The 12,369-nt window shown below is 45.0% G+C and overlaps 1 protein-coding gene and 1 long non-coding RNA gene across 2 annotated transcripts in view; one reads left to right on the forward strand and one right to left on the reverse strand.

Moving 5' to 3' along the window:
* Positions 1-406: 406 nt before the first annotated feature.
* Positions 407-5,813, reverse strand: LOC148109669 (uncharacterized). The gene is made up of 3 exons (XR_015725212.1): positions 5,738-5,813; positions 3,203-3,336; positions 407-809 (listed from the first exon to the last, which is right to left on the reverse strand). It is a non-coding gene; the product is annotated as an uncharacterized LOC148109669 (long non-coding RNA).
* Positions 5,365-12,369, forward strand: part of ARHGAP25 (Rho GTPase activating protein 25) — an 84,015-nt gene continuing 77,010 nt past the window's right edge. The window contains exon 1 of the mRNA XM_045788142.2: positions 5,365-5,814. Within this exon, the coding sequence (XP_045644098.2) occupies positions 5,754-5,814 (61 nt within the window). The 5' untranslated portion in view covers positions 5,365-5,753. The remainder of the gene's footprint in view (positions 5,815-12,369) is intronic.

Genomic DNA, 12,369 nt, shown 5'->3' on the forward strand with positions numbered 1-12,369 from the left:
CACTATTTTGTGAAGGATTGTTTGCTTGAACAGTTGGCAATGGTTTGTTTTGTTTTTGAAATAAAAATGCCAGCTGTTAGTGAGGCCAGGAACTCGCCCTCTCATAGAGCCCTGATGGATTTAAGTAAAACCTCCCAGAGGACAGTTTAGACAGACATATCAAGTCTTAACGTTTTCTCATCTGCTTTCCCAGCATTTCCACCTCCAAGAATCCACCTATGGGTGGAGGGGGGTTGGGGAGGGAATGGATTTCCCCAGACATTTAGCTACGGGAATATTATGAAAATGTGTATACATCTCACATTTTGCTCTCACTGTAATTACAGACTATGAGGCCATGAATGATGTTTTGGGAAAACGTTTAATAAGATGGGTTTTGCTTTGTTTCATTTTTGTCAAGGGAAGATAACAGCTTGGAAAACAACTACACACTAATTTTTAAATTAAAAATACATATACACACATTATATATACACATAAACATAAAAAGAGTGTTAGAGATTGAGATGGGAAAATTGTCCTTACACATTAAATGGTTAACAGCGATTTTTGAGTTCTTTTTAAAAAATATTTTATTTATGTATTTGTCAGAGAGAGAGAGAGTGCGAGCACAAGCAGGGGGAGCAGCAGACAGAGGGAGAAGCAGGCTCCCCCCTGAGCAAGGAGCTCCACGCGGGACTCGATCCCAAGACCCTGGGATCATGACCTGAGTGGAAGGCAGATACTTAACCAACTGAGCCACCCAGGCGTCCTGATTTTTGGGTTCTTTATGCTTATTGGAATCTTCTCTGAAGATCAGGCATGGACTACTGTAATGGTAAAAAGAACAATGAAGAGGATGTTTAGAAAAGCTCTCCAAAGACCGTGACCTCAGAGTGCAGTCCGATCCCTCAGGCCGCACATCAGGCCTGGGTCCAGCAGGCCCGGCCCCTCCGCCCCCTCCGTCCGGCTCCCGCTCTGGCCTTACCCTGGAGCTCCATGCCCGGGACTTCCCTGAGAACCGGCCTGTGCTCTAGCAGCCGTCCCCTGTTTCATCTGCCCGGATGTCCTCCTCCTGCTCCCCCGCCTTGCTTCACGCCCGGCTGCTCTCCCCTGGGTCACCTTTCCTGGGAGGCCGTCTCCGGCCACCCAAGCCGAGCCCCCCGTTTCCTGCGGTCACCCGAGCCTGTGCGTGCGCTCCTTTTATACCTCGAACAGCACTGCCGTTATGTGTACGCTTCTCTCTTTTCATTGAGTCATTGGGGGGTTAGGCCAGGATCTTAATCATCCTTGTTTACTCAGCATCCAGCCCCATCCTGGATAAATGTTTATGGAGTGAATAAGTGAACGAATGAATGCATGTGTCTCCTGAGCTCTAGGCTCAGGACAGCTGTGCTCCAGGGGCCCACAGGTCTCCGACTGCAATATACCCCAAACTCAGCCCACTGGCTTCTCGCTGGAGTAACTGTCCCCCGGCTTGTCATCAGCAACCCTCGTCGTTTTGGCGCGCTCTCTGACTTCGTGATCGGAGCTCCATCCGCCTCCCGGGACTGGAGCCAGGACCATGCACATCTCTTTTCTTCCCACAGAAATTCCCCTGGGTAGTCAATCCCGCCACCAGAATGGCTCTTGCCTCTTTTTCCCTACTTTGCCTGCACACTGCCGCTGACCTCTCTCTCTCCCTGGCTCTCACCTGGCTATCTGCCGCAGCCCCTCGTCCTGACCCCAATAACAATGTCTACATGGCTACTCTTTCCTCCAGGGTAAAGCCAAAACTCTTTACCGAGACTTACCGGGGCCCATCCCCAATCAAGCCATCTCTTCATCTCTCCTCCCTCCCTACCCCTTTCATCCTTTTCCGGAGCAATCTGATGAGTTCTTTCCTACCTCTCTGTCTCTTGAATGCCCTTTGTTTTGTCTGGAAGCCTTTCCCAACCCTCTTGCCTCCCTAAGTCATTCATCAAGCTTTCATGTAAAAGACATTTCCCCCAGGAAGCCTTCCTTCACTCCCCAAGTTCTTATCAGGCACCTCAGATAGAAACTCCCATAGCTTCTGACATGACCCTTCTCATGCTGTATTTAACATTTCTCTCTCCACAAACTGTTGAGAGCAGAAACATGAAAGCAGAAACAAAGTCTGCTTGTTCATGGACATTCCTCCAAAGTCTAGCAAAAATGAAGTCCTTACTCAAGAAATGGTTAATATTCAGGAAGCAAATAGATGAATGGATTTTTGCTTTTGTTTTTGCTACTGCAGATGCTGATTTGAACTTTGCGGCCAGACAGGACATCCAGTTCTTCGTTCCCCGAAGGTCAGGAAAAAGGAGAGCAGCCCCGCTGCAGACTGTAGCTCTCTAACCCTGCCCAGCAGCTGGCTGACCCAGAGTGGGCTCCCCAGAGGGAAGGCTGCTGGTCTGGGCCTTTCCAGGGGTGCTTTTCATCTGATTGCCTTTCCAAGCATTCACACCGAACTTCCCCATCAGTCATGAGTTTTTCCAAGACTTATAGGAACCTACCCTAAAGAGCAAAGAAAGTTCTCTGTATGTTTCTAAGTGCTAACTTCAAAATATTTTCAGAGTTCCTGAGTTAAAGGTCCCAAGACTGGAACTTTGGATCATGGCAACTTCCCTGTGGAGACGCTGCTGGGCTGGGGCTCAGGATGCTTATCCATCGCCTCTCCCCTCCAAGTCAAGATGGAGAAAAGAGCGGTGGTGTTTGGCAGTAATGCAGAATTGGGGCTCCAAAGTCTCCGGTAGGCTGAGTCAGCCTCAAAGGAACCCAGCACCCCTGGGGAAGTCGGAGGGTAGCTGGGTGAACTGGGTCAGTGTGATGGATTGGACTCTTGATCAGCAAATAATCACTCCCTTCTCCCCTCCCCCACCACCTCAGGGCTGTGTGTACTTCCTGCCGCCCCGCCTTTGGACTTGGCCATGTGAGGTGTGTTGGCCACTGGAATGTGAGCAGACATGATGCAAGTCGAGGCTGGAAGTATGTGTATGTGGTTCTTCCATCCTACGCTCCTTTCATCCACAATGGGGACATGCCTCAGGTCACCATCGCTCCTTCAGCTTGGTGCCCTGAATATAAGTTTTGGACATGATTTGTTTGAGATGGTTGTTAGCTATCTAAGCATGATTTGGGGCTTGGGGTTGTCTGGGCTAAAGACCTACACTGGCACGACCAGCAGAGGCATGGCACTTAGCCCTGAGGCAGATGAACTCACCAAGGTGTGCGTGCGGATGGAAAAGAAGTCCACTGAGCGAGTCTTGGTTTCCTCCAATCTCGAGAAGGAACCAGCAAGGAAACCGAGAGGGAGCAGCTGGAAAGGCAGGCAGATGACCAGGCCAGTGAGGGCTCCTGGGAGGGAGGCAGAGAGAGAGCTCAGAGCTGGAGAGAGTGGTCTGTGTGTCCACAGCAGCGGGGAGAGCACTGAGCTGACAGGCAGAACTGACAGTGGTTTAGTGACAGGGATGCTGTCGATGTCCTTGATCAGAATATTTTCCATAAAATCCTGAGGGCAGAAATATCAACAGAACAGATTCAGGAGAGAGTAATAGGACAAGCATTTGCAAGCGTAGACAATTCTTACCAAAATGTTGCTCCAAAATGAAGAAAAGAAACGGGGCTGTAGCAGAAGGAGGAAGTGGAATTTAGAAAAAAAAATTTATTTTTAAACAAGCTTGAATGCTGATGGAATGATCCAATTGAGAGAAGGAATTGATTCAGATGGAGGAGTGATAGGGGTGCCTGGGTGGCTCAGTCTGTCCGACTCTTGGTTTCGGCTGAGGTCATGATCTCAGGGTCATGAGATCGAGCCCTGGGTTGGGCTCTGCGCTCCGTGTGGAGTCTGTTTGAGATTCTCTCTCTCCCTCTGCCCCTTTCCCTGCTCATGCTCTCTCTAAATAAATAAATAAAATCTTTAAAAAATAATTGAAAAAAAGATGGCAGAGTGATAACATGGTTCATCCATTGTGACTAGGAGAAGACTGAGTGTGTGGGCTTAACATGTAGGACTTAGATACAGTAGTCGGAGCTTGCAGACATTCTCTTCCAGTTGTACCAACTTTTCTTTTCTTTTTTTTTTTTAAAGATTTTATTTATTTATTTGACAGAGATAGAGATAGCCAGAGAGAGAGGGAACACAAGCAGGGGGAGTAGGAGAGGAAGAAGCAGGCTCATAGCGGAGGAGCCTGATGTGGGGCTCGATCCCAGAATGCCGGGATCACGCCCTAAGCCGAAGGCAGACGCTTAACTGCTGTGCCACCCAGGCGCCCCTGTACCAACTTTTCTCAATAAAACAGGAAGTCAGGTCACCAACAGAGAATGAGCATATGTGAGGTGAAGAAGAAAGTATGACAGAGTCATCCAGGAGGGTTGAAGAATGCACGGACCAAGGACGTGTAGCTTGCAGGCGGGCGAGCGGTGACTCTTGTGAGCACTTTTGCCTACTGTCTAATAAAGCCTCACAACAGACATATGAAGTAGGGCCTATTATTTGCCTCATTTACAGATGAGGACATTGAAACACAGAGTGGTCAAGAAACTTGTCCAAAGTCACACAGCAAGAAAGTGATGGGACCAGGATTTGTATACAGGCCATCTGGCTCTGGACTCAAATCCTTAATCATTAGATTAGGCTGACCCTGTTAAACATATGGAAGCCTGTCACAGAGCTGAACTAAATGAAATAAAGGTTGAGTTAACATTCGTGGTACAGCCACCGTGGGTCAAGCTCTGTACTAGATGCCTTCATAACTCTTTGCAGTCATGGTTATTACTGACCTCATTTTACTGCTTGAGGACATTGAGGCCCAGAGAGATTCAGTTGTTTGTGAAAAGCTGCAGAGCTAGGAGGTGGAAGGCCTGCGTTTTGAACCCACATCCTCTGATTCCTAAACTCATACCCTGTCCACACGCCAGAGAACCACTAAAACATGTGAATGGGGCTACCCGGCTAAAGCTAGCTTAGTGCTACCTACACCAGAGCCCTCGCCACACGAGGCTTTATCCCGAGCAGGTGGGGAACTTACTGTTCGGTCTTAATAGCAGGGAGAATTTAAAAGAAGGAAGCTTTGGGGGGAGGGATGCAGGTTGTCTCACTGACCATTTTTGGATGCTTGATCCACTCGGTTGGGAGGAAGGCTTAGAGGTATATGTGGGTGTCTTGGAATTTTGTATTTCTTTTTCTTTTGATCGAAGCTATAGCCTTATATCAGAAAAGCACTCATTCTACTTATACAAGCATTTCCAAAAACCGTTTTCTCAAGAAAGAGTGCTCATAATGCATCATCTACACCGAACAGCCACCCACTTCCTCAAATGCAAGGAAGCAGACAGTTAAAAAAAAAAAAAAAAGCCGAGAGGCCGCAGTTGTTTATCACGACCTCGCCTCAGTGAGGCCCGAGATTCTTTCGAACGGGAGCTCTGCTTCTCGTGACGCAGAGCGAAGTATCAACCGGGATAGTTCTGGTAAAACCGAAAGCAAGAAAAAGCAAGGTGCACACTTCAGGAAGTACCAGCCCCCGTGGGACTGTTGGAGGCCTTGGGGGGATTTGGGCGCCAACCCCAAGTGACAGACAGATGGATGGACCTTTCTTCTGAAAGAAAGGAGGACACATGCTGGCAAAGCAACCTCAAACCCAAGATTGCTTGTGAAGAAGTCATCAAGGGGAACACACACACAAAACCTAGAGGGAAAGATCGGAAAAGCGAGAAAGGCGGGAATCGAGACAGACTTGTCGCTTCAGCAGCTACTCACCCGAAGCGGGAGCAAAATGTCCCTGAAGTTGCCAAGAAACTGGGATTTCAACCTGAAAGTGGAGGCTGGGAAAATAGGTACGGCCAATGTCTTTTTGTTGCCCTTGGGGTCTCATACTTGAGCACCCACCATTTGCATGTTGGTCTGCAGGGAGCTTCATCTACTTAAAAATGGATCTCTCAGCAAATCTGAGTTTGGGGGAAATTTGCATTCAAGTTGGTATGTTGGCTCAAAGTTCCCAAACACCGGGAGGGGGTTCTTTTCTGTTGGGAGGTGGTGTTGGAATGGAGCTCGCCGGTGCGTGATGGGCAGAGACTGCAATGGGGTACTTCAGGTGGGCTAGGGCTACAGATCACACACAAACCTGAGAGTTTTTCTCTATTTTTCACGAGCAAAAAGTAAACAATGAAGACCAGACAGGATTGTAGAGACAGTTGAAGATGTAATAGGACCCTTTTAGTTAAAAGGACAGAATAGAAGGGAATCTTAGTGATGTTGAAAAAGAGGAATGCATTGTAGATTAATTTAGGGACGATGGTATGTTTTCTGAGATATTCTGGCTTTTAATCCATACCTCTTCTTATTAATGATGATTGTGATACACTGGTTTTAATCTGCTATATAACTGTCATCAGGAGTTTCTTTATATGGGTTTCTTCTATTACGAAGTCCATCACAGTCATTAGGGGGAGAGCAGTTGGGCTGAAACGGATTTCCCTGTGTTTTACACTCACACCTGCACAGTGAGCCAACTTCCTTGACGTTAGATAAGTGGGGAGGTGTTTCATATGGTTTGGAAAAGTTTTGCTTGGAACCAGGTTTAGACGTGGTCTTCTACCGGTGGTTAATGTGTTCCCAAAATAAGTGGTCCACTGCAGAGCCACGTAACGAAGGGTTAATGATGTAGGTCTGAGAAGAGATTTGAAAAAAAAATCGAGGGTAATCAGAGAAGCTATTAATCTTGGTGTCCAGGGAGGACTCGTGGTCCCTAATCAAGCTAGGAATCATTGCATGCTGAGGTTGGTTCTGAGACTAGCTAGTGTGCATACCTCTTACATAAGCAAGAGATTTTTCTCCTAGTTAGCGTTGATACCAGTGTACTTGACAAATGGTCATTTTATGATATGCCGTAAAAATTAGTTTTTAGAAGTAAAACTTCTATGGTTTTGTTCCTTTTTAAGTGTCCCGCTTCTATCTACATGGGGTCATTCTACCCTCTCGCCATCTGTGTTTGAACAGGTCTTACTCTCCTGTTTAAAAATAGGAAACATGAGATTAATGATTAATTGATTAAATGGTTAAATGATTTTTTTTCCCCAGGGATATAGGAAATGACCACATTAGAGCTCAGGTCTGCATGTTCTCTCAGACCTGGGATTAGGTTGGGCAAATGTCATGATTTTACCAATGTTTATTAAATCATGGTCCTATGGAGAGCCTATATGACAGTCACCTCAAGTACCTGCTAAAAATGCAGGTCCCTGGGCATTATCCTGAATTGTGCAATCAGACCATCTGGAGGGGGGCTCATGCCCCTGCAATTGAACAAGCACCCCTCCCTCCATCGCATCTGATGAAGAAGGCCTGCTGTAGGGGCTGTGGTCTATGTTAGTGAACTCAAAGAGCTACCATTCATCCAGCATAGAGCATAGTGTCTGGTCCTGGTGGGCACACAATAAACATTTGTTGACTAAATGAATGATTGACTATAAGCAGATGATATTGTTTAGTATTATTTAATGAAAAAAAATAATTACATCATGAAATATAAAGAAGCCCTTCTCATTATCCATGTCATTTACAAGTTTGTCACCCCAAGAGATTGGACTGCAGCCAGAATATCTTTCATGAGTGTCATGCTGATGAGAATTCAGATCACAAGCTCAGTTCTCCTAGGAGAGAGAGTCACTGACTCAGCCACAGGACCCCGGTCCCCTCTCCAGCATCCTGTGTCCATGTCCAACCATAAGAACTGGCTTAGCGGTGTATCAAAGAATCCCACAGCTATTAAGAAGACATGTGGAATTGGCAGTCATGTCAGGGGAGTCAATGACCAGCCTGCATAGTGAGGAGTAGATCAGGGTTTCTCAACCTGGCCACTGTTGGTATTTTGGGCTGGATAATTCTTAGTGATGGGGGCTCTCCTGTGCATTAGAGGATGTTAGCAGCATCCTTGGCCTCTCCCCATTAGATGACGCTGGCACTCTCCTACTACCACCAGTTACGAGAACCAAAAGTGTCTCCAGACATTGCCCAACGTCTGGGGAGAGACATCTGCCTGAGTTGAGAACCACTGGAGTAGATGATCATCCCAAAGAGTGTGGAACCCGAGTATTACCTCACGATTCACTGCCTGGGTCAATTTTCAAGAGACTCTTCGTAAGCTCTAACTTTAGTGGGATGAACAGTAGCCTAGGGTGAATACCAGAGCCAGCACCTGCTTAGGGAATAGCAAGGCTCTGACACATTACATGACCGAAGAGGGCATCTCAGCTCTTTCTTTTTGCCAGCTGTGCTTCCAATTTCCCCTAAATCTTGTAAGTGTGGAGCTTGGGCTGGAGTGAAAGTGAAAGTCTGTGAGAGTGGGGGAGGGGATCCCCAGTGCACTTCCATCTCAGAGAGCTGAGGGTGGAGTGTGGGGGGATGGTGTGGGGACTGGCTGGCAGGGCTGACCAGAGACCACCTGCATGGGCCCGACAGTGCTGGGAGAATGTGACCCGGGCCAGCCTGCATCTGCCTGGTGATCTTAGTGGACCACCCTGGAGGAGAGGGGAATGGAGAGAAAACAGATTTGACTTCAGGCGGAGCCCAGAGCACGCATTTCTTTGATCCTTTATCATCTTCTATTTAGTCCAACAGTGAAAACATGACCACCTTCCACTGCTTTCATGCACTGTCCGTCAAATCTCCTTTTCCACGTATTCATCCTTCTCACTGAATCGGAAGCTTCAGAGGGCGGGTTCCCAGGCTCAGCATCTTCTCTTGCACGCAGTTGGGGGTCTGGCACATTCGGCGCCCAGCGCCCAGCGTGCAGAGGGCCTTGACCGTCCTGGGAAAGCCCCCTGGGCCACCCGTATTGCCTTCAGTCTCAGGTCCACCTTATTTTGTCCTCAGTTTCCCCAAGTCCAAATGGGAAGCAGACACTAGAGAGCATATGGGCTCTGAGACTCATAATGAAAGGAACTGCGGACCTGGTGTGCTAATGTTCCTTTTCCTCTTTGAAATTTAATGTTGAAATCAGAAACAATTGAGAAACAAAATGTCATTATTCTAGTCTCCCAAGTAGTAAAGGGTATAATGACAATGGTGGGGCTTCTTTTCCTTACTTGATTTTTTTTTCTGTTTGATAAATCATTATTTGTCTGATATAGTTTGTCTAGTTCGGCCCTTTAGAAAACCAGAGGAGAGGGAATGAAAACATTTGTTCCTTAAGACTGTTGTAACTAGACCCAGTTTATAAAACCTAAGGTTTTATGCAACGAAGGTTCTTATTCTTGTTAAAAGAAGTCAGATTTGAAAGTATAGTTTTAGATAAATAGATGCATCAATAGATCCCCAGATACACAGAGAATTCATGTATAAAGCAGTCGTATGAATCAATAAAAGTGATAAAAATAATAAACAACATGAATAGGAATTTTACAGAAGAGGAATGATACCACCGTAAACCTATGGAAATATGCTTAATTGCAAAATCAAGAAATGTAAGTTAAAAGCACGACAAACTCGTTGTCACCCACCAAATTGGCTAAAATGAAAGTCTGACAACACCAAGTGTCCTTGGACACGGAACAAAAGGAACTCTCTCGTACATGGAAGACACAACCATTTTTGAAAAACAATTCGGCACGGCTCAGTGAGATTGACGATGCCTCAGCCCTCCCGAGCCACTGTTCTCGCGGAGATGGTCCTCTGGAGAAGCGGCTGTGCATGTGAACCCCAAGAGAGGCTCGAGGGTTCTGTGGTAGCGCTGCTCGTAATAACAGGGGACAGGAAGCAAGCCAAATGCCCACCAGTAACAGGTGGAAAAAGAAACATTCCATTTTTATTAAATGGAATGCTGCATAAGACCAAAAAAGAAATTACAGTTAACAACTTTAAATGAGATTGAATAGCAAAAACATAAACTTTGGAGGAAAAGGAAAGGCACAGAAGACCAAAATGGGAGTCATGTACAATAAGGTTAAAAACTCTACCTGTGCGGGGACACACTGTAAGGAAAAGCAAGGAACTGACTAATATAAAATTCAGGGTGATAGTTACTTCCAGAAGGAAAACGAGGGAAATGCATTTGGGAAGCTTCAAAGGTGCTTAACCACAGTGGTAGGTACATGAGAGTGGATTTTATTATTGTAAGTAAAATGAAGAAAGAAACATGTACATAAGCCCTCAAAAGTCATAGTAGTTAACTACGGGTGGAAGGTTTGTGGGTGAGATATACCTACACACATGTATGATAGTAATGAATAATAATATTATTTATTTAATAAATTTATTTATTTAATAGATATTTAATAATAATTATTATTATAATTATTATTATTTTGTGCACTCCTTAATCCCCATCACCTATTTCACCCACCGTCCCTCCCTGCCCCTTCTGGTAACCATCAGTTTGTTCTCTATAGTTAAGAGTCTGTTTCTTGATTTGTATCTCTTTCTCTCTCTCTTATTTTTTCCCTTTGCTCGTTTGTTTTGTTTCTTAATTTCTACATATGAGTGAAATCATATGGTGTTTGTCTCTCTCTGACTGACTTATTTCACTCAGCATAATACTCTTCAGCTCCATCCATGTTGTTGCAAATGGTGAGGTTTCATTCTGTTTTTTGGCTGAATGATATATTCCATTATATATATGTATACCACTTCTTCTTTATCCACTCATCAATTGATGGTCACTTGGGCTGCTTCCATATCTCAGCTATTGTAAATAATGCTGCTATAAACATAGGGGTGCATGTATCCCTTTGAATTAGTGCTCTTGTATTCTTTGGGTAAATACCCAGAAGTGTGACTACTGGATTGTAGAGTCGTTCTATTTTTAACTTTCTGAAGCATCTCCATACTGTTTTCCACAATGGCTGAACCAGTTTGCAATCCCACCAACAGCGCAGTAGGATTGCCCTTTTCCCACATCCTGGCTAACACCTGTTGTTTCTTGTGTTTTGATTTTAGCTGTTCTGACAGGTGTGAGGTGATCTCTCATTGTAGTTTTGATTTGCGTTTCGCTGATGGTGAGTGATGCTGAGCATCTTTTCCTGTGTTTGTTGGCCGTCTGTATGTCTTCCTCAGAAAATTGTCTGTTCATGTCTTTTGCCCATTTTTAAATTGGATTATTTGTTTTCTGGGTGTTGAGTTTTATAAATTCTTTATATATTTTGGATACTAACCCTTTTTTAGATATGTCATTTATAAATGTCTTCTCCCATTCTGTAGGTTGCCTTTTAGTTTTGTTGATTGTTTCCTTCATTGTGCAGATTTTTATTTTGATGAAGTTCCAATAGTTTATTTTTGCTTTTGTTTCCCTTGCCTCAGGAGACATATCTAGAAAGAAGTTGCTATGGTCGATATCAAAGAGATTACTGCCTATGTTCTCTTTTAGGACTTTTATGGTTTCAGGTCTCACATTTAGGTCTTTAATCCATTTTGAATTTATTTTGGTGTATGGTGTCAGTTCCATTCCAGTTTCATTCTTTTACATACAGCTGTCCTGTTTTCTAAAACCATTTGTTGAAGAGACTACTTCCCATTGGATATTCTTTTCTGCTTTGTCAAAGATTAATTGGCCATATAATTGTGGGTTCATTTCTGGATTTTCTGTTCTGTTCCATTGATCTGTGTGTCTATTTTTGTGCCAGTACCATACTGTTTTGATTACTACCGCTTTGTAATATAACTTGAAGTCTGGAATTGTGATGCCTCTGGCTTTGCTTTTCTTTTTCAAGACTGCTTTGGCTATTCAGGGACTTTTGTGGCTCCAAACAAATTTCAGGATTCTTTGTTCTTGTTCTGTGAAAAATGCTGTTGGTATTTTGGTAAGGATTGTATTATTATGTTATAAATGTTTTCCAGGCTTCCTGTGATGAACAAGTATTGTGTTATTAAAAATATCTAAAACTAGGGGCACCTGGGTGGCTCAGTCGAGTAAACGTCTGCCCTCGGCTCCGGTCATGATCCCAGGGTCCTGAGATAGAGCCCCAAGTCATGCTCCCTGCTCCGCAAGGGAGTCTGCTTCTCCCTTTCCCTCTTCCCCTGCTTGTGCTCTCTCACTCACTCACTCTTTCTCAAATAAATAAAATCTTCTAAAACATACCTACAGCTAAAACAGATTCCAAAGTGCTCAGTCAAGCGTGCTGGCATAAGCTATTACAGGCACACGCGTTCTTTGGTGATCTGTAGCCGGCTCCAAAGCCTTCATCTGACTGCACAGGTTGGAACAAGCCAGGACCCACAGCTGATTATCTGCAGACTTTCTGCACCTTTAGACCCAGGACAGAGGGTTTTCTTGGAAGAACTACATGGTCCCAAAGTCACCAGGCCTCCTTGTTTGAGCATATTTCTCATTTTATATGAACACAGAAATGCTGGTTCCCCAGGTTGGGAATCCCAAGACTGTGAAGCCCATGGTGAGC

The sequence above is a fragment of the Ursus americanus genome, chromosome 7, assembly GCF_024610735.1.
Source record: "Ursus americanus isolate L20-20 chromosome 7, mUrsAme1.1.p, whole genome shotgun sequence".
Taxonomy (NCBI): domain Eukaryota; kingdom Metazoa; phylum Chordata; class Mammalia; order Carnivora; family Ursidae; genus Ursus; species Ursus americanus.